At 31.6% G+C, this 26608-nt stretch overlaps 2 protein-coding genes across 2 annotated transcripts in view; one reads left to right on the plus strand and one right to left on the minus strand.

Annotated features, from left to right (window-relative positions):
• Positions 1-474: 474 nt before the first annotated feature.
• On the plus strand, positions 475-970 carry LOC135125108 (protein kish-A). The gene is made up of 3 exons (XM_064050457.1): positions 475-598; positions 644-753; positions 803-970. The coding sequence occupies exons 1-3, from the start codon at positions 596-598 to the stop codon at positions 906-908; spliced, it is 219 nt and encodes a 72-aa protein (XP_063906527.1). The 5' UTR covers positions 475-595; the 3' UTR covers positions 909-970.
• The window catches only part of LOC135125107 (ras GTPase-activating protein 1), a 30424-nt gene continuing 4777 nt past the window's right edge, over positions 962-26608 (minus strand). The window contains exons 2-7 of the mRNA XM_064050455.1: positions 24956-25211; positions 16912-17123; positions 13932-14584; positions 2682-3072; positions 2117-2632; positions 962-2063 (exon numbers count right to left, since the gene is read on the minus strand). Coding sequence (XP_063906525.1) covers positions 1785-2063; positions 2117-2632; positions 2682-3072; positions 13932-14584; positions 16912-17123; positions 24956-25211 — 2307 coding nt within the window. The 3' untranslated portion in view covers positions 962-1784. The remainder of the gene's footprint in view (positions 2064-2116; positions 2633-2681; positions 3073-13931; positions 14585-16911; positions 17124-24955; positions 25212-26608) is intronic.

Consider the following 26608-nt stretch of genomic DNA (forward strand, 5'->3'; position numbering starts at 1 on the left):
ATACTTTGCATGATTTTTAATTATTTAAATCTAAACGTTCACCGATACACCTGAAAATACACACTTACAGAAAATAGCGAAGTTTCGTCCCCACAAAAATCGTGTTTTCTCAAGTGGTAACATAACCTAGAAAAATAAAAAAAACGCACCGCAAGCTGCACAAGACGAAATGGGCGCACACAAAAACCACTGACAAACACACTTTAGACAAATTTAACCAGTTATAAGTAGAAAAAATGGAAAACACGTGTTTTACAAAACTCACGTTTGACACACAATTGCACACAATGGCGTTCGGATTTTCCGATGCATAGCCAACTTTGACTTGATTGATATAAAATCTGCCATTGGTTAGACGTGAATCGGGTTACCAATAGCACTACGTCATATTATTGTTTATTAAAAAACACTAAAAATAGCCTCAATAGAGAAAATACGGATTGCTGCTAGTTTTAAAAACGGATTTAAAATTTACCGCCGGTTTAAATCGACAACGTGGTTGGTGACACATGAACTTTCTGTCAAATGTCAAATACATAACCCTAAATTATTACTATAGTTGTAAACACAGATTTTTGTTTCTAAGCGCATAATAATGGTAATACATTTCCCGTTTTAATAACGCCCTAATTTTCTTTTTTAGTCCGCCTTATTTAACTTCCAAAGTTTGCTTACGGTGGTGCTGTTGATGATCTGCACATGTGCATACCTTCGGGCCCTTTTTCCTAGTATAATGGACAGGAACAAAGTTGGGTACGTACTAAACACGTGTGGTTATAGATGAATCAGTTGTTGCATTCAGGTTGATGGGCACTTTCTGGAAGTGCGCCCGTATTGGAGAACGCAAGTCCCCGTGGGTTGCTATGGCTTGCTTAACAATGGCGTTTTCCATCTTGTTCATCAGATGAACGTTACTGAATTTACTTAAGGTTAATGTATATATTAATAAAACGAAGAAAAGTCAAGTGAATGGATAAAATTTTAATATAAAAGTACATATAAATATCAATGAAAGAGATAGTATACAGTGGTCTACATTCAGTGATGTTAAATTGAAAATTATAGAGTCACACTTATCACCTGAGATATTTTAGACTTATGAATCTATCGTGTAAAGAATTGCTTGTTGCTAAGGGCAATTTTGGCTTAATTTTGGCTAAAACAGTATAATTTTCGATTTAACACTTATCCTAAAGTGTGTTGATTAAATTCTGTGCTTCGGTCATGGTTCGTTTATAAAATAGAGAGCGCAGAATTTAACTCTGGACAAAAGCGTAAAATACATACTCTCGTCTCAGTCAACTTAGAATGATGTAAATAGTACGATACACAGTTAGCCCCATTTAGGATTCAATGAGGCTACGCGTGTACTACAAGTGGATAAATAAATACAAACTGCTGGATAAAAATTTGACACAGAAATAGGTTAATAACTGTTCTACTAAGTTAGGCGATCTACTGACTTAGAATTTACTTTCTTTTTAATGACAGTCTTGTAATAAAAAATAATACAGTCTAGATTTTGATTTCTAAAGAGCACATCACATACTAATCGACCTATGTGTACACACCGTCCTACTAAAAAAATGTGGTGTTCTTTTTTACACAGGACAAGGCGTAATCTACCAAAATTCAACAAATAAATGCCATCACACGGAATCATCCCCGAGAAAAAACCTAACAACGGATCACGAATAAGTACAAAATAAATGCTAATTTTGGATAACCCCTTCAAACTCAAAACCCTACAATACAGAGAAATAAATGCAATTCTAACCTCACTACTATCTTATCATCTCGAGATACTTTTGTTTATGTGTGGCCAACATCTCCGTGACTGTGACTAAAGTTTTAATGTTGGTATTCACTTTGGCGACCGCTTGCAACTCGGTCAGATGCGCTACGCAGATATGATGTAGAGTCGCTAATTCTTTGGCAGTATCAGGTTTGCTTGTGATGCGGGGCTCCCCGGGGTCCGGCACGTTGGACAAGTGGTCCAAAAACACCACCATCCTCTCTTTATTCTTCAAAATGAACGGGTTCACCACCTCCATGTACGGCTCCTGCAACCGAGCTCGTTTTTGTTGTCGTCGTCATATCAAAAACGAAATCGTACCTTTCCTCCGAATTCCACCAGGTTGGCTAAATTCTGCAGACACTTCGCCACCATGACCAGACTCCTCGTCGCCGACGGCGACGGCTGCTCGCTCACCAGCCCGAACTGTCTCGGATTGAGCAACGCAGGACACAACAACCTCAGAAAAATGAACCCCGAGACCACCCGGGCTCTCACGAGGCGCTCGTCTGGCCATTTCCCGCTGACCGACTTCTGCAAACACCCGCAGATGTAGCGCACCGACTTGGGGCACGCGTCCGCAGACATGAAGATGCTCAAGGCCACTTGATCCAGCACCTGGAGCAGGAACTCGGCGTTGTTGCAGGCGTCGTCCAGCGAGTCCATCTTGGCCGGGTTTAATTCGGCGCTTTGTTTGCTGTCCAGCAACCGCAGAACGGTTTCCAGGACGGCGGCGTGGAGGAAACCCCGGCATTCCGCGCGCATGTAGAGGTCCATCAGCGTGGTGGACAAAGAGGCGGCGCGGAAGAGGGTGGAGGTTTCCGTTTCGCGCTCGATCTGGAAGATTGAGTTAGTGGATTTGAGAGAGCTGGGGGTTATTTGGTACCTCGGCGGAGTTGAGCTCGATGAGGAGCTCGGTCTCGCGGCCCTCGGCGCGGAAGACGCGCAAGAGGGCGGTGGCTAGAGGGGCTCGGTCGGCGTGGCAGATCTCCGCGAGGGTCTTGACGGAAGCGAGGCCGGGCTGCAGGAGGAGCTGCTGCAGGGGGCTGTACTCTTCGGCGGGCATCACCAGGTCGTGCAGATACCGCGTTCTTAGTCTAAGCGAACCCCACTCTCCCATGGGAGTTAATCCCGATAAGGTATACCACTCTTCTTTCTCCTCCCCGTTGCCCAGAGTGGACAAGTCGACGGTGAGCTCCGCGACTTCGGTGTCCTTCCCACGTTTTCCCTTATTATGTACAGTTAAAGTAAACGAAACTACATCACATGGCACATCGCTGGAAAAAAAAAGTGGTATTAAAGTATGCATAATAATTAATAATCGAGTCTATTGGGCGACTTGCCACTTTCATGTTTTCTCGACGTTTCATGCACCGATTATTATCAAATTTTGTTTGTGTATATTTTTTCATTTTCTTTAGTTTTGACAGTTTTTCGTTTTATACATTTTCGTTGTTTTATTTTTGATTTTTCAGTTTTGGTCTTTTGCAATTTTTCCATTTTTTTATTCGAAAACTTGAAAAAAACTTGATTAGAAAAAGTAAAAAATTTATTAAATTATAATTACATAGGTGTTTAAAATGAAAAATTGAAAAATCTAAAACTGAAAAAACGAAAAATTAAAAAAAAACGTAAAAGTTGAAAACCGAAAAATTGCAAATTGATAAACGAAAAATCCAAAAATTGAAAATTTCACTTGAAAAAAAAAGAAAAATTATAAAATCAGAACGTTGAAAAGACGGAAAATTGAAAAAAATAAAGAAAATAAGCCGAAACGAAAAATTAAAAATTGTGAAATTGCAACTCTAAGAATTGAAAATCTGAAAATTGAAGAAATGAAAAACTGAAGAATGAAAGATTGAAAATCGAATAAATGAAAAAAATTAAATTCGTAAAATTGAGAGTGAAATTTTTTTTAAATTAATTAAAAAGGGTTAAAAGAATGAAAAAAAACGAAGAGGGTGAAAAGTTGCGAAAAGGACGAAAAGGAGGAAATGGACGAACAGGACGCAAAAGGACGGAAAATTACGAAAAGGTCGAAAAAAAACAAAAAGGACGAAAAAGGACCAAGAGGACGAAAAGGACGAAAAAAAACGAGAAGGACGAAAAAAAAACGGAAAAGACGAAAAAAACGAAAAGGACGAGAAGGACGAAAAAAAAAAACGAAAAGGACGAAAGAGGACGAAAAGGTCAAAAAAGGACGCAAAGGATAAAAAAACGAAAAAGACAAAAAAAAAAACGAAGTGGACGAAAAAAAACGAAAAGGACGAAAAAGCACGATAAGGACGAAAAGGATGAAAAATTGCGAAAAGGACGAAAAAAAAACGGAAAGGACGAAAAAGAACAAAATGGACGGAAAGGACGAAAAAAAACGAAGAGAACGAAAAAAAAACAATAAGGACGAAAAAAACGAAAATGACGAAAAGGACTGTAGACTACGAAAAGGACTAAAAAGTACGAAAAGGACGAAAAAGGACGAAAAGGACGAAGGAGGAAGGATGAAAAGGACGAAGGACGAAAAAGATGAAAAGGACAAAAAAAAACGATAAGGACGAAAAGGACGCAAAAAACGAAAATGACGAAAAGGACTAAAGAGTATGAAGAGGAGTAAAAAGTACGAAAACGACGAAAAAGGACGAAAAGGATTGAAGAGTACGAAAAGGACTAAAAAGTACGAAAAAGACGAACAACGAAAAGGACGAAGGAGGAAGGACGAAAAGGACGAAAAAAAAAACGAAAATGACGAAAAGGACCAAGAAGTACGAAAAGGACGACAAAGAACGAAAAGGACGAAAAAAAACGAAAGGGACGAAAAGGACGAAAAAAAACCGAAGAGGACGAAAAAGAACGAAAAAAAACGAAAATGACGAACAAGGATGAAAAAAAAACGATAAGGACGGACAAGACGAAAAAAAAACGATAAGGACGAAAAAGGAAGAACAACGAAAAGGACGAAGGACGAAAAAGATGAAAAGGACAAAAAAAAACGAAGAGGACAAAAAAAGACGAAAAAAACCGAAAATGACGAAAAAGAGAAAAATTGTAAAATCAAAACAGTGAAAAACGTAAAAATTGAAAACCGAAAAATTGCCAATTTATAAACTGAAAAATCAAAAAATTGAAAATTTCACTTGAAAAAAAGAAAATTATAAAATCCGAACACTGAAAAACCGGAAAATGGAAAAATAAAGAAAATAAAAAGCCGAAACGAAAAATTAAAAGCTGAAAACTCGTGAAATTGTAAATAGAAAAATTGCAAAATCTAAAAATTGAAAAAATTATAAAAACGAAAAGGACGCAAAGGACGAAAAAAAATTAAAAGGACGAAAAAAAAAACGAAAAGTACGAAACGGACGAAAAAGCACGGTAAGGACGAAAAATTGCGAAAAGGACGAAAAATAAAACGAAGAGGACGAAAAAGAACGAAAAGGTCGAAAAGGACGAAAAAAACGAAGAGAACGAAAAGGACGAAAAAAAAGACGAAAAGGACTAAAGACTACGAAAAGGACTAAAAAGCACGAAAACGACGAAAAAGGACGAAAAGGTCGAAACGGACGAAAATACGAAGAAGGACGAAAAGGATGAACAACGAAAAGGACGAAGGAGGGAGGACGAAAAGGACGAAGGAGGAAGGACGAAAAGGACGAAGGACGAAAAGGACGAAGGACGAAAAAGATGAAAAGGGCAAAAAAAGAACGAAGAGGACGAAAAAACCCGAAAATGACGAAAAAGACGAAAAGGACGAAAAAAAAACAATAAGGACGAAAAGGACGAAAAAAAAAACGATAAAGACGAAAAGGACGAAAAAAAAAACCGATAAGGACGAATAGGACGAAAAAAAAACGGTAAGGACGAAAAGGACGCAAAAAACGAAAATGACGAAAGGGACTAAAGAGTACGAAGAGGACTAAAAAGTACGAGAACGACGAAAAAGGACGAACAACGAAAAGGACGAAAAAAAAACGAAAATGACGCATAAGGAAGAAAAGGACGAAAAAAAACCGAAAGGGACGAAAAGGACGAAAAAAAAAACGAAGAGGACGAAAAAAAACGAAAAAGACGACAAAGGATGAAAAAGGACGAACAACGAAAAAGACGAACGAGGAAAAGGATGAAGAACGAAGGACGAAAAGGACGAACAACGAAAAGGACGAAAAAAAAACGAAAATGACGAATAAGGAAGAAAAGGACGAAAAAAAACCGAAAGGGACGAAAAGGACGAAAAAAAAAACGAAGAGGACGAAAAAAAACGAAAAAGACGACAAAGGATGAAAAAGGACGAACAACGAAAAAGACGAACGAGGAAAAGGATGAAGAACGAAGGACGAAAAGGACGAAGGACGAAAAGAACGAAAAAGGACGAAAAGGACAAAAAAAACGAAAAGGACGAAAAAGAGAAAAATTATAAAATCAAAACAGTGAAAAACGTAAAAATTGAAAACCGAAAAATTGCGAATTTATAAACTGAAAAATCAAAAAATTGAAAATTTCACTTGAAAAAAAGAAAAATTATAAAATCAGAACACTGAAAAACCGGAAAATGAAAAAATAAAGAAAATAAAAAGCCAAAACGAAAAATTAAAAACTGAAAACTCGTGAAATTGTAAATAGAAAAATTGCAAAATCTAAAAATTGAAAAAATTATAAAATCGGAACAGTGAAAAACCGAAAATTGCAAATTGAAAAGTTGAAGAAATGAAAAACTGAAGAACAAAAAATTGAAAAAAATCAAAATAAAAAAAAAATTGTTTTTTTTAAAATCGTTACAATTATTACATATTTAAAATGAAAACTAGAAAAACCGCAAATTAAAATTTGAAAAAAACGAAAAATTAAAAAAATCTATAAGGTGAAAAATCGAAAAGCTGAAAACCCAAAATTTTCAAATCAAAAAAATAAAAAATTTCAAAAACCATTTCACATACATTCAAAAATGAAAAATTATAAAATCAGAACAGTGAAAAACTGAAATTGAAAAACTGAGAAATCACAAATTGAAAATCAAATGAATGAAAGTTTTAAAATCGTAAAACTGAAAAAGTGATTTTTTTAATGACCACAATTATTACATATTTAAAATGAAAACCAGAAAAAATGCAAATCAAAAATTGAAAAAACGAAAAATTAAAAAATCTATTAAGCTGAAAAATTGACAATCCAAAAAATGGAAAAATCGAATAATTCCCAAAATTGGACTGTTGAAAAGTTGAGAAATCGAAAACTTGAAAAATCAAGAAATCGAAAACTTTGAAACATTGAAACATCGAAAATTGTAAATTTAACAAATCGAAATATTCATTGAAAAATCGAAAGTTCACCAATTGAAAAATCGAAAATTTGAAAAATTGGCTACCGAGAACTCGGAAAACCGAAAAATTCAAAAACCCGAAAATGGAGATTTCGAAAAATCAGAAAAATCAAAATATAGAAAAAACAAAATAACGAAACTCGAAAAATTGAAAATTCTAAAATCGAAAAACAGAAAAATTGAAATTTCGAAATTTCAAAAATTAAAAATTTGAAAAACTGAAAAATCGAAAATTTGAAAAATCCAGAAATAGAAAAATTCCCGCAACTGAATTGTTGAAAAGTGAAAAACCGAGAAGTCGAGAAATGGAAAATTAAAAAAATCGAAAAATTTCAAAATCAAAAAACTAAAGAAACAAAAAAATGAAAAGTTGGAGAAACGAAAAACTGAAAAAATTAGAATTGAAAAATCAAAAAAATTACAAAATCGGATACTCACTTGAAAAAAAAAAGAAAAATTATAAAATCAGAACGTTGAAAAGCCGGGAAATGGAAAAAAGTAAAGAAAATAAGTCGAAACGAAAAATTAAAAATTGAAAACTCGTGAAATTCCAAATTGAAAAGTAAAATCCAAAAATTGAAAATTTCACTTGAAAAAAAGAAAAATTATAAAATCAGAACATTGAAAAATCGGAAAACGGAAAAAATAAAAAGCCGAAACGAAAAATTAAAAACTGAAAACTCATGAAATTGTAAATCGAAAAATTGAAAAAATTCAAATTGAAAAACGGAAAAATTATTAAATCGGAGCAGCGAAAAATCGAAAAAATTTAAAATCATTAAATTGAAAAAAAAAAGAAAAATTATAAAATCACAACGTTGAAAAGCCGGAAAATGGAAAAAATAAAGAAAATAAGCCGAAACGAAAAATTAAAAATTGAAAACTCGTCAAATTGCAACTCTAAAAATTGAAAATCCGAAAGTTGAAGAAATAAAAAACTGAAGAATGAAAAATTGAAAATCGAATAAATGAAAAAATTTTAAATTCGTAAAATTGAAAGTGGATTTTTTTTTAAATTATTACAAATATTACATATTTAAAATGAAAACTAGAAAAACTGCAAATCAAAAATTGAAAAAACGAAAACTTAAAAAGTCTATTAAGCTGAAAAACTGAAAACTAAAAATTTTCAAATCAAAAAATTAAAAAATCCAAACATTGTAAAAAAAATGAAAAGGACGAAAAAGGACGAACAGGATGAAAAATTGCTAGAAGGACGATAAGTACGAGAAAGGACCAAAAAAACGAATGGACGAAAGGAATAAAAAATTGCGAAAAGGACAAAAAAGGACGAGAAGGATGAAAATGTCACAAAAGGACGAAAAAAACGAAGAAGGACGAAAAAAGACGAAAAAAACGAAGAAGGACGAAAAAAGACGAAGAGTACGAAAAGAACAAAAAAAAACAACGAATAAGGACGAAAAGAATGAAAAATTGCGAAATGGACGAAACAAAAACGAAAAGGACAAAAAAGGGCGAGAAGGATGAAAAATTGCGAAAAGGACGAAAAAGTCGAAAAGAACTAAAAGGGACGAAATGAACGAAAGGACGAAGAGTACGAAAAAAATAACGAAAAGGACGAAAGAGTACGAAAAAGGACAAAAAGGATGAAAAATTGCGGAAAGGACGAAAAAACAAAAAGGACGAAAAGGTCGAAAACGACGAAAAAGAACAAAAGGGACAAAAAAAAACGAAAAGTACGATAAAGAATGTAGAGGATGAAAATTGCGGAAAGGACGAAAAAGACGGAAAAGGACGAAAAGGATGAAAAATTGCGAGAAGGACGAAAAAAAACGAAAAGGACGAAAATTTTAAAATTTCACATTGAAAAAATAAAAATAATAAAAAAGCGAAACGAATTTTTTTTTAAATTGAAAATTCAAAATATGGAAAAATCAAAATTTCGAAAATTCAAACTTTGAAAAACTGAGAAATCGAAAAATCCAGAAATAGAAAAATTCCCAAAATTGAACTGTTGAAAAGTTGAGAAATCGAAAATTTTGAAACATTGACAAACCGAAAAGTCGAGAAATGGAAAATTCAAAAATAGAAAATTGAAACATCGGAAATTGTAAAATTTCGAATGTCGAAATAAATATTTATTGAAAAATCGGAAAACTGAAAAATCGAATTGAAAAACTGAAGAATCGATAAATCAAAAAGTGAACAAATTGAAAATTCGACAATCGAGAGGCCGGAAAACCGAAAATGGAGATTTCGAAAATTGAAAATTTGAAACACTGAAAAATAGAAAATTTGAAAAATCCAGAAATACAGTGCTGAAAAGTCGAGAAATCGAAAATTTTTAAACATTGAAAGTTGAAAAACCGAGAAGAAATGGAAAATTCAAAAAATCGAAAAATTGAAACATGGAAAAATGTTAAATTTAACAAAACGAGGTACTCATTGAAAAATCGACAAACTGATAAGTCGAAAATTCAAAAATCGAAAATTTGAAAAATACAAAAATTGAAAAACAGAAGAATCGAGAACTCAAAAAAGAAAGAAATATCGAAAAATCCAAGAGATCGGAAAACCGAATATTCGAAAATTTAAAAATCGGAAAACCGAAAAATCAAAAATTCGAAAAGAAGAATCGAAATATAGAAAAAACGAAACATCGGAAGTCGCAAAATTGAAAATTCTAAAATCTAAAAATGGAAAAATTGAAAATTCGAAAAACGGAAAAATCGAAAATTTGAAAAATCCAGAAATAGAGAAAAATTCCTAAAATTGAAAAAACAAAAAATTGATAAAATTGAAATTGAAAAAAGAAAAAATTATAAAAGCGAAACATTGAAAAATCGAAAAATTGTAAAAATAAAAAACCGAAACGAAAAATCGAAATTTCGAAAATTGAAAAATCCAGAAATAGAAAAATTTCCAAAATTGAACTGTTGAAAAGTTGAGAAATCGAAAACTTGAAAAATCAAGAAATCGAAAAATTTGAAACATTGAAAAACCGAAAAGTCGAGAAATGGAAAATTCGAAAATAAAAAATTGAAACATCGGAAATTGTAAAATTTAACAACTCGAAATAAATATTCATTGAAAAATCGGAAAAATGAAAAAACGAAAGTTTAAAAATTCGAAAATTTGAAAAATCGAAGAATTGAAAAACTGAAGAATCGATAAATCAAAAAGTGAACAATTGAAAATTCGACAATCGAGAGATCGGAAAACCGAAAATTCGAAAATCTAAAAATCGGAAAACCGAAAAATCAAAAACCCGAAAATGGAGATTTCGAAAAATTGACAAATTGGGAAATCGAAAACTTGAAAAATCGAGAAATCGAAAATTTTTAAACATTGAAAGTTGAAAAACCGAGAAATGAAAATTTAAAAAATCGAAAAATTGAAACATGGAAAAATATTAAATTTAACAAAACGAAGTGCTCATTGAAAAATCGAAAAACTGATAAATCGAAAATTCAAAAGGCAAAAATCGAAAATTTGAAAAATAGAAAAATTGAAAAACAGAAGAATCGAGAACTCAAAAAAGAAAGAATAGCGAAAAATCCGAGAAATCTGAAAACCGAATACATATTCGAAAATTTAAAATTCGGAAGACCGAAAAATCAAAAGTTCGAAAAGAAGAATAGAAATATAGAAAAAACGAAACATCAGAAGTCGCAAAATTGAAAATTCTAAAATCTAAAATTGGAAAAATTGAAAATTCGAAAAACGGAAAAATCGAAAATTTGAACAATCCAGGAATAGAAAAAATCCCATAATTGAAAAAGAACGAAAAGATCTAAAACGACGAAAGTGACGAAAAAAAAAGAAAAGGACGAAAAAAAAAGAAACGGACGAAATGGTCGAAAAAGGACGAAAAAGGAGTGAAAAGACGAAAAAGGACGTAAAGGATGAAAAATTGCAAGGACGAAAAAAAAAAATAAAAAGGACGAAAAGATCGAAAACAACGAAAAATGACGAAAAGAACGAAAATCCTAAAATTTCACATTAAAAAAATGAAAAATTATGAAATTAGAAGAGTGAAAAACTAAAAATTGAAAAAATAAAGATAATAAAAAAGCGAAACTAATTTTTTTTGAAAAATTGCAAATTCAAAAAATGGAAAAATCAAAATTTCGAAAACTGAAAATTTGAAAAATTGAAATCGAAAAATTGAAAAATCCAGAAATAGAAAAATTCCCAAAATTGAAGTGTTGAAAAGTTGAGAAATCAAAAACTTGAAAAATCAAGAAAACGAAAAATTTGAAACATTGAAAAACCGAAAAGTCGAGAAATGGAAAATTCGAAAAAAGAAAATTGAAACATCGGAAATTGTAAAATTTAACAAGTCGAAATAAATATTCATTGAAAAATCGGAAAAATGAAAAATCGAAAGTTTAAAAATTCGAAAATTTGAAAAATCGAGAAATCGAAAATTTTTAAAAATTTGAAAAATCATAAAATTGAAAAACTGAAGAATCGATAAATCCAAAAGTAAACAAATTGAAAATTCGACAATTGAGAGATCGGAAAACCAAAAATTCGAAAATCTAAAAACCGGAAAACCGAAAAATCAAAAACCTGAAAATGGAGATTTCGGAAAATTGAAAAATCGAGAAATCGAAAATTTTTAAACATTGAAAGTTGAAAAACCGAGAAATGAAAATTAAAAAAATCGAAAAATTGAAACATGGAAAAATATTAAATTTAACAAAACGAAGTGCTCATTGAAAAATCGAAAAACTGATAAATCGAAAATTCAAAAGGCAAAAATCGAAAATTTGAAAAATAGAAAAATTGAAAAACAGAAGAATCGAGAACTCAAAAAAGAAAGAATAGCGAAAAATCCGAGAAATCTGAAAACCGAATACATATTCGAAAATTTAAAATTCGGAAGACCGAAAAATCAAAAATTCGAAAAGAAGAATAGAAATATAGAAAAAACGAAACATCAGAAGTCGCAAAATTGAAAATTCTAAAATCTAAAATTGGAAAAATTGAAAATTCGAAAAACGGAAAAATCGAAAATTTGAAAAATCCAGGAATAGAAAAAATCCCATAATTGAAAAAGAACGAAAAGATCTAAAACGACGAAAGTGACGAAAAAAACGAAAAGGACGAAAAAGAACGATAAGGATAAAAATTGTGGAAAGGACGAAAAAAAAAGAAACGGACGAAATGGTCGAAAAAGGACGAAAAAGGAGTGAAAAGACGAAAAAGGACGTAAAGGATGAAAAATTGCAAGGACGAAAAAAAAAATAAAAAGGACGAAAAGATCGAAAACAACGAAAAATGACGAAAAGAACGAAAATCCTAAAATTTCACATTAAAAAAATGAAAAATTATGAAATTAGAAGAGTGAAAAACTAAAAATTGAAAAAATAAAGATAATAAAAAAGCGAAACTAATTTTTTTTGAAAAATTGCAAATTCAAAAAATGGAAAAATCAAAATTTCGAAAACTGAAAATTTGAAAAATTGAAATCGAAAAATTGAAAAATCCAGAAATAGAAAAATTCCCAAAATTGAAGTGTTGAAAAGTTGAGAAATCAAAAACTTGAAAAATCAAGAAAACGAAAAATTTGAAACATTGAAAAACCGAAAAGTCGAGAAATGGAAAATTCGAAAAAAGAAAATTGAAACATCGCAAATTGTAAAATTTAACAAGTCGAAATAAATATTCATTGAAAAATCGAAAGTTTAAAAATTCGAAAATTTGAAAAATCGAAGAATTGAAAAACTGAAGGATCGATAAATCAAAAAGTGAACAAATTGAAAATTCGAAAATCTAAAAACCGGAAAACCGAAAAATCAAAAACCCCAAAATGGAGATTTCGAAAAATTGAAAAATCGAGAAATCGAAAATTTGAAAAATAGAAAAACTGAAAAACAGAAGAATCGAGCACTCAAAAAAGAAAGAAATATCGAAAAATCCGAGAAATCTGAAAACCGAATACTCGAAATATAGAAAAAACGAAACATTGGAAGTCGCTAATTTAAAAATTCTAAAATCTAAAAATGAAAAAATTGAAAATTTAAAAAACGGAAAAATCGAAAATTTGAAAAATCCAGAAATAGAAAAATTCCCAAAATTGAAAAATTGACAAAGACAATAATACAGCGAAAATTGAAGACATAAAAAATTGAAAAAACAAAATATTGATAAAATTGAAATTGAAAAAAGAAAAAATTATACAAGCGAAACATTGAAAAATCGAAAAATTGTAAAAATGAACAACCAAAGAATAAAAAATTGGAAATCAAACAAACGAAAGTTTTTAAAATCGTAAAATTGAAAAAGTGAAATTTTTTCTAAATTATTACAGTCATTACACATTAAAATGAAAGCTAGAAAAACTGCAAATCAAAAATTAAAACAACGAAAAAAAAATTCAAGCCGTAAAATCGAAAAACTGAAATCCGAAAATTTTGAAATCAAAAAATTAAAAATCCAAAAACTGAAATTTACATTGAAAAAAAGAAAAATTATAAAATCAGAACAGTGAAAAATGGAAAAATTGAAGACGCGAAAAATAGCAAACTAAAAATTTAAAACATTAAAAAATTGGAAAAATACAGAAAATAAAAAACTGAAACCAAAAATTGCAAATCGAAAATTTGAAGAAATGAAAAACTGATGAATCAAAATTTGAAAAATTGAAATTCAAATGAAAAAATTTTAAAATCGTAAAATTAAAAAAAAGAAAAACTGAAAACCGAAAATTTTCAAATCAGAAAATTAGAAATTCCAAAAATTGTAACAAAATTAAAAATTGAAAAAATAAAGAAAAAACCGAAACAAAAAGTTGAAGAAACGAAAAACTGAAAAAATTAGAATTGAAAAATCAAAAAAATTAGAAAATCGGATACTCACTCAAAGACAAACTCCTCGTCCCAAACGGGGTCAGGCCCGGACTTAGCCCTCGTCCGGGCGATCCTCACTTGATTATTGAACTGTGTGGTAACGTACGGTTGTGGCACTAGTTTAAATGGCAGCCTGTGTGCGTCGAGCACGTGCAGCGTCAAACACCTCAACTCCCTCAACCTGGGGACTTTACACGTCGCCCTGCTCAGCTGAGGGACACACAGCGGCTTCAAGGCGTTCACCCAACCTTGGCACTCCTCGATAGATGGCGCCGCCAGGTGCGTGACCGTCGCCAAACACGGCAGAGCGCGTTCGACGATTTGCAAACAATGGGGGCGCTCCCACAGACTATCGTGGACCTGGTAGAGATAGGCGCACGACAAGTCGATCAGACCTTTAGGCTTCGTGCGCTTGGGATTTTCATAAAGGTACAAATGCGTGTCGGTACCGTCCACGACCAGAGCGAAGTACAAAAGCTTCCACTTTTTGGCGGCCTTGTCGGACTTCCGGTGGAGGAAGCCTTGGTGTTTGATGCCGCGCATTTTTTTCAAGCCGGCTTGGTCCCGGCATTCGCGCAAGGTCGCGTAGATTTTCTCGGCCTCGGACTTCACCTTGGGGTTGTCGGGCACCCAGTCGAGCTGCTTGCTGCCATCCACCACCAACTACAATAATAAAAAATTGGTCTAAAGAGTTTAGACAGTACTTCCCTCGCTGTCGGAAACTTGACGACTGCATGCCTATTGTGTTTTTTTTCTCATTACATTTTTGTAGTGGGAATTTAAAAAAAAATTGCGATGACGTCATCAACATTTTTGCAAGGACACGTATATCAGTTGGGATAGATGTAGTGTAATACTAAGAATAAAATTATTATATTCTCAAATTTTCGGGAAAATGAATTGGGTCGTTTGAATATTGATTTGTAATAATCAATAAAATAACGAAACAATTTACTCACGTATACCTACGTATCAGAGGCAACTGAAAATCGTGTATGTATAAACATTGTTAATTTAAGATGACAGGCGTAACAGCATACGTGAGAGCCAAACACAGAAACTGTAAACAAAACGACCGTCGGTTTTATTGCTTCGACTTCCGCTTATTATATAAAACATTGGGTTTTATTTTAATTCTTGACGGTGAAATTCACAATTGGTGGATTATAAACATGTCTATTTCACATTCGCGGAATCAAGTGAACGCATAAAACAAATGCAGGTCTGTAATGTTAAAGTCGATGTAAATAAGCGTGCTACCCTTATGTTTCAACCGAGTTTTTCCTTTAACAAATTTTGTGTCTACCAAATTGGGTTGGTTGGGGTGTAATACTAATAATAAGTGTTGCCTTTAATTTAATCAATAAAATAAATTGACTTTATTAATTTTTTTGAACCACCTCTTAAGAAAATCTAAAAAATATGAATGGAATGATAAATCACAAGTACAAACTCATCGTATTTTTTGCATTTTAGATAGGATTTATTCAGCAAAATTTAAGGGTGACGTCATCAATTTTTTTAGGAGGGATGAACAAATACATTTTGAACAAAAGTTTACCATGCTTATAATAACTTTAAAATATTCCCAAGATTTCAAAGCATTCGGTTTTGTAATTCCTGATTAAATCGATAAAATAAATTCACGCCTTCATTAATTTTTTTGAGTCACCCTGCATATGCAAATCCAAAAATATGAATGGAATGATAAATCACAAGTACAGACTCATCATATTTTGTACATTTTAGATACGATTTATTCGGAAAACTTTTGAGCTGACGTCATCAGTTTTTTGTAGAAGATAACCAAATATATTTTGACTAAAAATTTATTATGCTCTTTATAACCTTAAAACATCTGCAAGATTTCAAAGCATTCGGTTTTGTAGTTCCTGATTAAATCAATAAAATAAATTTACGCATTCATTAATTTTTTTGAGTCACTCTGTATATGCAAATCCAAAAAATATGAATGGAGTGATAAATGACAAGTACAGGCTCATCATATTTTGTACATTTTAGATATGATTTATTCGGCAAACTTTCGAGCTGACGTCATCAAGTTTTTGGAGGGGATAAGCAAATATATTTTGACTAAACATTTATTATGCTCTTTATGACCTTAAAACATCTGCAAGATTTCAGAGCATTCGGTTTTGTAGTTCCTGATTAAATCAATAAAATATATTTACGCATTCATTAATTTTTTTGAGTCACCCTGTATATGCAAATCCAAAAAATATTAATGGAGTGATAGTTCACAAGTACAGACTCATCATATTTTGTACATTTTAGATATGATTTATTCCACAAACTTTTGAGCTGACGTCATCAAGTTTTTGGAGGGGATAAGCAAATATTTTTTGACTAAAGATTTATGATGCTCTTTATAGCCTTAAAACATCTGCAACATTTCAAAGCATTCTGGTTAGCAGATTAAAAATTAAATTTCAAAATGTTGTTTTATAATTTTGATTTTTTTTCCAAAAATCTGGACGTTTCGGGTGAAAAGTCGATTCAGAGTTGTAAACTACATGTGTAGGACTATGTTATTTTATACAATTGAAAACCCATTTACTATGTACAATTTTGAAGTGACGTCATCGCTTTAGTGGTGGGGATGATTCGACAAATTTTGGTTAGCGTTTTACCATCTACATGATATTCTTAATATAAGTACAAAATTTCACAACAATCGGTCGAGTACTTTCGGAGATTATCTGTCTAATAAAAATCCGTGACAACAGACGGACAGATGGACAGACGGACGGACAGACGGACAGACGGACAGACAGACGGAAATGGGAGACCTATTTCTTCGTCTTCTAGGGGTCATGAAAGATCGAGAAAACGTAAAAGTAGAGAGTCTGCCGACGGACTCGATTACAATACTTCCTTTGCTTACGCTCGGGAAGTAAAAATCAATTTTTTATAAGTCCATCTGTTCGGTAAACGCTGTATAAAAATGAGTTTACTATTTTAGTACTTACGGGATGTTGTAGCGTGTACCCTTCCACGATTTGCTCCTTCCTGTACCTGTTGATGACGGCATCCAGACACTCAAAGATGCGTCCACCCATCAGGTAGCGCACCCCCTTTTTCTCGATTCGGAACCGCTGGATTTGGTTGTTGATGTGGAAAAATAGGGAGTAGTCACCTGGAGAGTTGTCGCTGGGACGCACCAGGAAGCTTCCAGGTCCGGCTGCAGCAAAAACGCTTCTTTAAATCGAGACCCAGTGAAAGACTGTGTTGTGAATGTCTTCATTTATAAATTAGGAGTCAGCAGGTGCTGCATTTGCTCATAAACATCGATAATTAAAAGCTATTTGCATTTATAAAAATGGAATTTACGAAAATAATCCACAAAGTAGACGGGTTACGGTGAAGACAGGTGCGCGAAGCGCACCTTGCCATTGTCTATGATCTAAACAACCTAACTGTCAACTTTTAAAATTCATCGACAAAAATATTTCCGCACAACGAACCCAATTTCCTATCAGCCTGGAGCATTAGAAAAAGCGTAATTTCTTATCTCGTCGGATGTTCCAACTTTTTAAAAACGTATTTACCAGACTTCCTCGTAAATCCTCCGTCAGGCGCTTCCAACGTATAAATCAATTACTGTTCACTCTTCGACACTCCGCAGCGTTTAATTTTCCGCGGAAATTCGGCGCCCACAAACAAGCTTAACTTGTCGGTAGGTTTTAAAACATCATCTCTCTTCGGAATAATTAATTGATAAATAATACCTGACGTCGGGCTCCATGAATTTTTTATTTTCGTGTGGGATGCGAAAAAAACGTAAATACTTGTGGGTTTGAGCCGATGATCCTTTAAATTGGAGGCGGATCGGGGGAAAAAAGTTCATTTTTACTTTCGGAGGGTGCGATTACGTTGTATTTGTGTCCCCACCATCAGGTTGATGACGTCATTTCAAAATTGATTTTATAAAATTATACGGTTGTAAAAATTTGAAAACATCTCACACATCCCTTAGTGTCTTTTTTTTTAATAATTTGAACGAATTTCAAGGCTCCATGCTTTTTTGATTTTCTAAAAATTTTAAATAAACTTGGGAACCCCTGGTAGTTTTTTATTTGAAAAAATATTAAATATCTTGGGGTCGCAGGGGTTTTTTCCCTAACAATTCAAGGTTTCAAGCGTAACCCTAATAATTTTTCATATTTTTTTAAAATACAAAAAACTAGTAGACTTTTCAGATTCCTTCAAATTTTAAAATAGTGAATGAAAATAGAAGAAACCCCCGGGATTCTAATTCTTAAAAAATTTATTCCAAAAATCCACAAAATTTTCCATATTTTTTCAAAAAACAACTAGGACTCCCCAATTCTTTCAAATTTTTACAAAATTGAAATGAATGAGGCCCCGGGATTTTAATTATTATTACTATTAGAATTGGAATCTCGTGGGCCCCTTTCAGTTTTAATTTTCTAAAAATTTGAAAGAAATGGGGAGTTCCTGATGTTATTTTTATTTTGATTATTTTGAAGAAATATGAAAAATTCGTACGTTTCAGAGTTTTTTTTAAGAATTTAACGAATCTTGAGCTTCTAACGTCTTTTTATTTCAAAGACTAAAATTCCATACGTTTCAATTTTGTAAAAATTTGAAAAAATCTAGGAGGCCCAACTGTTTTTTCATTTTGAAAACATATTGAAATATTTTTGGGATTCCCCAATTTTTTTTTTAATTATAATCTCGGGGGCTGCTGTTTTAATTTAGTAAAAATTTGAAAACAATCTTGGGGTCCCAAGAGTCTCTTTTTTTTTAAGAATTAAGAGTCTCGAGGGCCCCTTCTGTTTTAATTTTGTAAAAATTGAATGAATCTTGGGAAGTCCAGAAGTTTTTTTTTATTTTGGAAAAATCTTGTGATTCCCAGAGTCCCTTTAAAGAATTTAAAAGAATCTTGGAACCCTAACCTTCTTTTTTTTTATTTAGAATCTCGGGAGTCCCTTTCTGTTTTAATTTCGTAATAATCTGAAAGAATCTGGGGAGTCCCTGCTGTTGTTTTTTATTTTGAAAAAATATAGAAAAATTTTTGGATTCCTGAAGACTTTTTTTAAGAATTGAAAAGAATCTTGGGGTCCCAAACGTGTTCTTTTTTTTAATTAGAATCTCGAGAGTCCTTTTCTGTTTTAATTTTGTAATAATTTAAAAGAATCTTGGGAGTTCCAGCTGGTTTCTTGATTTTGAAAAAATATAGAAACATTTTGGGATTCCTAGGGTCTTTTTCTAAGAATTGAAAAGAATCTTGGGGTCCCCAGCGTTTTCTTTTTTTTTAATTAAAAGCTTGGGAGTTCCTTTCCGTCCTAATTTTGTGAAAATTTTAAAGAATCTTGGGAGTCCCAGTTTTTTTTTTGATTCTGAAAAAATATAGAAAAATTTTGTTTTAACTTTGTAAAAATTTGAAAGAATCTTGGGAGTCCCAGCTGTTTTGTTGATTTTGAAAAAATATACAAAAATTTTAGGATTCCTGGAGTCTTTAATTTTGTAAAAATTTTAAAGAATTTTGAGAGTCCCAGTTTTTTTTTGATTTTGAAAAAATATAGAAAAATTTTGGGATTCCTGGAGACTTTTTTTAAGAATCTAGAAGAATCTTGGGATCCCAAGCGTTTTCTTTTTTTTTTAATTACAATCTCCGGAGTCCCTTTCTAATTTAACTTTGTAAAAATATGAAAGTCTTGGGAGTCCCAGTTTTTTTTAATTCTGAAAAAATATGGAAAAATTTTGAGATTCCTGGAGATTTTTTTTAAGAATTTAAAAGAATCTTGGGATCCCGAGAGTGTTATTTTTTTAAATTAGAATCGCGGGAGTCCTTTTCTGTTTTAACTTTGTAAAAATTTGAAAAAATCTTGGGAGTCCCAGCTGTTTTGTTGATTTTGAAAAAATATAGAAAAATTTTAGGATTCCTGGAGTCTTTTTAATTTTGTAAAAATTTTAAAGAATCTTGGGAGTCCCAGTATTCTTTTTTGATTCTGAAAAAATATAGAAACATTTTGCGATTCCTGGAGACTGTTTTTAAGAATTTAAAAGAATATTGGACTCGCAAACCGGTTCTTTTTTTCTAAATTAAAATCTCGGGAGTCCCTTTCTGTTTTAATTTTGCAAAAATTTTAAATAATCTTGGGAGTCCCAGTTTTTTTATTCTGAAAAAATATAGAAAAATTTTGGGATTCCTGGAGACTTTTTTTAAGAATCTAAAAGAATCTTGGGATCCCAAGATCCCAAGCGTGTTCTTTTTTTTTATTCGAATCTCGGGAGTCCCTTGTTGTTTTAACTTTGTAAAAATTTGAAAGAATCTTGGGAGTCCCAGTTTTTTTTATTCCGAAAAAATATAGAAAAATTTTGGGATTCCTGAAGACTTTTTTTAAGAATTTAAAAGAATCTTGGGATCCCAAGCGTGTTCTTTTTTTTAAATTAGAATCTCGGGAGTCCCTTTCTGTTTTAACCTTGTAAAAATTTGAAAGAATGTTGGGAGTCCCAGTTGTTTTGTTGATTTTGAAAAAATATAGAAAAATTTTGGGATTCCTGGAGTCTTTTTAATTTTGTAAAAATTTTAAAGAATTTTGGGAGTCCCAGTTTTTTCTTTGATTTTGAAAAAATATAGAAAAATTTTGCGATTCCTGGACTTTTTTTAAAAATCTAAAAGAATCTCGGGATCCCAACCGTTTTTTTTTTATTAGAATCTCGGGAGTCCCTTTCTGTTTTAACTTTGTAAAAATTTGAAAGAGCCTTGGGAGTCCCAGTTTTTTTTATTCTGAAAAAATATAGAAAAACTTTGGGATTCCTGGAGACTTTTTTTAAGACTTTAAAAGAATCTTAGGATTCCAAGCGTGTTTTTTTTTTAAATTTGAATCTCGGGAGTCCCTTTTTGTTTTAACTTTGTAAAAATTTGAAAGAGTCCTGGGAGTCCCAGCTGTTTTGTTTTGAAAAAATATAGACAAATTTTGGGATTCCTGTAGTCTTTTTAATTTTATCAAAATTTTAAAGAATCTTGGGAGTCCCAGTATTCTTTTTTGATCCCGAAAAAATATAGAAAAATTTTGGGATTCCTGGAGACTTTTTAAGAATTTAAAAGAATCTTGGACTCGCAAACCTGTTCTTTTTTTCTAAATTAGAATCTCGGGAGTCCCTTTCTGTTTTAATTTTGCAAAAATTTTAAAGAATCTTGGGAGTCCCAGTTTTTTTTTATTCTGAAAAAATATAGAAAAATTTTGGGATTCCTGGAGACTTTTTTTAAGAATTCAAAAGAATCTTAGGTTCCCAAGCGTGTTCTTTTTTTTAATTTGAATCTCGGGAGTCCCTTTTTGTTTTAACTTTGTAAAAATTTGAAAGAGTCCTGGGAGTCCCAGCCGTTCTATTGATTTTGAAAAAATATAGAAACATTTTGGGATTCCTGGAGTCCTTTTAATTTTGTCAAAATTTTAAAGAATCTTGGAAGTCCCAGTATTCTTTTTTGATTCTGAAAAAATATAGAAAAATTTTGGGGTTCCTGGAGATTTTTTTTAAGAATTTAAAAGAATCTTGGACTCGCAAACCTGTTCTTTTTTTCTAAATTAGAATCTCGGAAGTCCCTTTCTGTTTTAATTTTGCAAAAGTTTTAAAGAATCTTGGGAGTCCTAGTTTTTTTTATTCTGAAAAAAAATAGAAAAATTTTGGGATTCCTGGAGACTTTTTTTAAGAATTTAAAAGAATCTTGGACTCGCAAACCTGTTCTTTTTTTCTAAATTAGAATCTCGGGAGTCCCTTTCTGTTTTAATTTTGCAAACATTTTAAAGAAACTTGGGAGTCCCAGTTTTTTTTTATTCTGAAAAAATATAGAAAAATTTTGGGATTCCTGGAGACTTTTTTTAAGAATTTAAAAGAATCTTGGACTCGCAAACCTGTTCTTTTTTTCTAAATTAGAATCTCGGGAGTCCCTTCCTGTTTTAATTGTGCAAAAATTTTAAAGAATCTTGGGAGTCCCAGTTTTTTTTTATTCTGAAAAAATATAGAAAAATTTTGGGATTTCTGGGGACTTTTTAAGATTTTAAAAGAATCTTAGGATTCCAACCGTGTTTTTTTTAATTTGAATCTCGGGAGTCCCTTTTTGTTTTAACTTTATAAAAATTTGAAAAAGTCCTGGGAGTCCCAGCTGTTTTGTTGATTTTGAAAAAATATAGAAAAATTTTGGGATTCCTGGAGACATTTTTTAAGAATCTGAAAGAATCTTGGGATCCCAAGCGTGTTCTTTTTTTTTAAATTAGAATCCCGTGAGTCCCTTTCTGTTTTAGCTTTGTAAAAATTTGAAAGAATCTTGGGAGTCCCAGTTTTTTTTTTGATTCTGAAAAAATATAGAAAAATTTTGGGATTCCTGGAGATTTTTTTTAAGAATCTAAAAGAATCTCGGAATCCCAAGCGTTTTCTTTTTTTTAAATTAGAATCCCGGGAGTCCCTTGCTGTTTTAGCTTTGTAAAAATTTGAAAGAATCTTGGGAGTCCCAGTTTTTTTTTTATTCTGAAAAAATATAGAAAAATTTTGGGATTCCTGGAGATTTTTTTTAAGAATCTAAAAGAATCTCGGAATCCCAAGCGTTTTCTTTTTTTTAAATTAGAATCTCGGGAGTCCCTTGCTGTTTTAGCTTTGTAAAAATTTGAAAGAATCTTGGGAGTCCCAGTTTTTTTTTTTTTGATTCTGAAAAAATATAGAAAAATTTTGGGATTCCTGGAGACTTTTTTTAAGAACCTAAAAGAATCTTGGGATCCCAAGCGTTTTCTTTTTTTTTAATTACAATCTCGGGAGTCCCTTTCTGTTTTAACTTTGTAAAAATTTGAAAGAATCTTGGAAGTCCCAGCTGTTTTGTTGATTCTGAAAAAATATAGAAAAATTTTGGGATTCTGGAGACTTTGTTTAAGAATTTAAAAGAATCTTGGGATCCCGAGCGTGTTCTTTTTTTTTAAATTAGAATCTCGGGAGTCTCTTTCTGTTTTAACTTTGTAAAACTTTGAAAGAATCTTGGGAGTCCCTGTTTTTTTTTTATGAAAAAATCTTTTGATCCCTGGAGTTTTTGGAAGAATTTAAAAGAATCAACATTCCTGGTGTCTTTTTTTATTTAAAAAAAAATATGAAAAATTCTTGAGATCTGAAGGTTTTTTTTTAAGAATTTAAAAGAATCTCTGGTGTCTCTCAATTTTTTAAAAATTTGAAGGAATTTTTACGCCCCTGATTGTTTTACTATTATTATTATTATTAAAAAATATGAATAGCCGAAAAATGAAGAAATCGAAAAACCAAAAATTGCAAAATCACAAAAACTGTAAAATCGGAAAATTGAATCGAAAAATGGAAAAATCGAGAAATTGAAAATTTTCAAAACTGATATGACGAAAAATTGTGAAATCGAGAAATGGAAAAATCGGAACATCGAAAAATTGGAAAATCTAAAGCCGAAAAGTCGAAAAAACGAAAAACCGAGAAATGGAAAAATCGAAAAATCCAAAAATTCAAAAACTGAAACATTGAGAAATCGAAACATCAAAAAATCGAGAAATCGAGAAATGGAAATGGCCGAAATCGAAAAATCGGGTGATAGCAAAATTGAAAAACCAGAAAACTGAAAAAAACTTAAAAACCTTAATTGAGAAATAGAAATATCGGAAAACTTAAAAATCGAAAAATCGAGAAAGCGAAGAATCTAAAATTTAAAAAATCGCAAAAATTGAAAATTTTCAAAATTGAAATCACGAAAAATTGTAAAACATCGAGAAAATATGAAAAAATCTTGGGATCCCTGTGGTGCTTTTTAAGAATTTAAAAGAATCTTGAGGTTCTAAGCCATCCTTTTTAATTTTGCAAAAATTCGAAAGAATCTGAGGAGTCCTTGAAAAAATATGGAAACATTTTGGATTCCTGGAGTCTTTTTTTTAAGAATTGGAATCTCAAGGGATTGAAAGTATCTCGTATCTACTATTTTGTTCTATAAAAATTTGGAACGATTTTGTATCCCTAGTGTCCGCTTTTTTGGACAGAACTTTCCAATAAACCATTTTAGTTTCTCTTAAAAACCCACTATTTTGATCCGAAATTGTCTACCCATCCCCACCAAAATTTCGATGACGTAACCTCAAAAAATTTGCCACGCGAATCCAACTTAAAATGTATCTAAACAGCTTCAGACAAATATTTGTTCTGTGGGTACAGATTTTCGCAATAAGTCGGTTTGTAAGATGGAAATTTCACATAGCCATTAGCATTCAATTAATTTGTTTGGGTGCAACTGTGGCATTTTAGCCTAGTTCCCACCATTCAGATGGATATCTGAGGACAGTAATTTCATAATTCAACACTAAAACATGCTGTAGGCATGAGAAAACACGCCGGAATTACCTAAACTGGGATAACAAAGAACGGAATTGACTCTGTCAAGTGTGAAATTATGGTTGTTGGAAAAGAAATCACTTCGATTGTAAAATTCGGGGAAAATGGTGTTGTGTAAACAAGTTTACCATTTTTTTCCAGAGTGAATGAGCCGAAAAAGCGCGGGTTTTTGCACCTTAAAATTTGTGTTGTGCGGTATAATTAATTAATTACCACGTACAATAACGTCTTTTCGCCATCGACATCTCCCACATTACGTTTGTACATTTTCTACAGATAATAAACCAACGTACAAGAAACCGATTAACTAATAAAAAAATTACGTAATCCGTTAGTTTATTCAATTACAAGTAATAACGCTATTAATTGCCCCACGTCATTACTCCACGTTGCGTCGCATAATACACCTCCAACCGTCCATAATGAATTTTCTATTGAAATCAATTCCACCCATTACCACTTATCACCTCGGTGACCTTTCCACCAAAAAAATCCAAACACAAAAATCCAAATTGTGAAAGGACGCAGAAACCTAACTTCTAAGAACTCCAACAAAGCATCAATAATTGATACACTTACGATATGCTAATTAATGAAGCAGTTATGTTTAGTCACCAAAAATCCGCTCGACCGTTATAACTGTCTTAGGAAACTCACCTTTGACGAGCAAATCCACGGCTTCGTTTTTTGTACAGTTGGGATGGAACCACGGGAAAACGGTATTGGGGTCGATGCTGTCGTCCAGGTCCTCCACCAGCTCCCGGAAGATCATCCCCTGCTCGCCCGTTCGATGGGCGGTGACCCAGAGCCAACCGTTGCCCATGTCGTTGTGGACGAAGAAGATGTCGCCTTTTTTGAATGTTAGCTCGTCGGTGTCGGGCATTTTGGTGTAGGGGAGGATGGCCACGACCCGCTGAAACGAAAAAGTTTTCTAAAATTTTTCCAATTTTTTTTTTTTGGAATTCCTGAAGTCTTTTTTTTTATTATAATCTCTGGGGCTTCTATTTTAGTCTACTGAACATTTATTTAACAGAATCTGGGTAATCTGCGGTTTTTTGCATTTTGAAAAATATGAAAAAATCTTTTAGGTTCCAAACGTCTTTTTTTAAGAATTGGAATCTCGAGAAAATGAAAAATCGAATAAATGAAAAAGTTTTAAAATCCAATCATTGAAAAATGTAAAAATTATAAATTCGCAAAATTGAAAAAGTGATAAAAATTGAAGAAACGAAAAATTGAAAAATTTCACAGTGAAAAAAAAGGAAAATTATAAAAGACCATAAAAATATGGGAGTCCCTGACGTTTTTTTTTTTGAAAAAAACTTGTGATTCCTAGTCTTTTTGAAGAATTAAAAAAAAATTTCATTTTGTCGATTTTTGATCACAATTTTTTTTCATTTCCTTCGTTTATTCAATTTTTTAATTTTTTATATCTGATTTTCCAATTCCTCGGTTTTCCAATTTTTCAATTTTTGAATTTTGCAATTTTTGGGTTTTTCAGTTACTCGATTTTCCGATTTCTGTAATTATCAATATTTCCTTTTTTGTACTTTTTCGATTTTTAAGTTTCTCAATTTTTAATTTTTCGATTTTTCAATTTTTCGTTCAAATTCTTGATTTCCAATTTTTAGATTTTTTTAAATTTCCATTTTAAACTTTTTAATTTTTTTAATATTCCAACTTTACAATTTTTCAATTTACCACGTTTTCATCATTTCAGTTTTGGAATTTTTTAATTTTCGCAATTTTTCAACTCTTCAACTTTCCGATTTTTCAACTTTTCGGTTTCTTAAATTTTGGTTGATTCGATTTCTCGGTTGTTCAACTTTTCAACCTTTCGATTTTTGATTTCGTTTCTCGATTTTTCGTTTTTTCAGTTCTTCGATATTTCTATTTTCCAAATTTTCGAATTTTTAATTTTTGAGTTTATTGATTTTTCAATTTTTCGATATTTCACGATTTTTTTATTCGATCGAAAAATTGAAAAAGAGATATAATTTTAAAAATTATAATTATTATTACAAATTTAAAATGAAAACTAAAAAAATTGCAAATCAAAAATTGAAGAAAGGTAAAATTTAAAAATCTAGAAACTGAAAAATCTAAAATTGAAAAAACGAAAACTTGAAGGAACCAAAAATTGACAATTTTCATATTGAAAAAAAAAAAAGAAAAATTATAAAAGAACATTGAAATCGGGGGATCTCTGATGTTTTTTTATTTTGAAAAAATCTTGTGATTCCTAGAGACTTCTTGAAAAATTGTTAAAAATCTTGAGGTCCCGAGCGTCTTTTTTTTAAGAATCAGAAT

Source organism: Zophobas morio, unplaced genomic scaffold (genome assembly GCF_036711695.1).
Source record: "Zophobas morio isolate AGI-343-1 ecotype UQ-CSIRO unplaced genomic scaffold, CSIRO_AGI_Zmor_V1 ptg000008l, whole genome shotgun sequence".
NCBI classification, from domain to species: Eukaryota; Metazoa; Arthropoda; class Insecta; order Coleoptera; family Tenebrionidae; genus Zophobas; species Zophobas morio.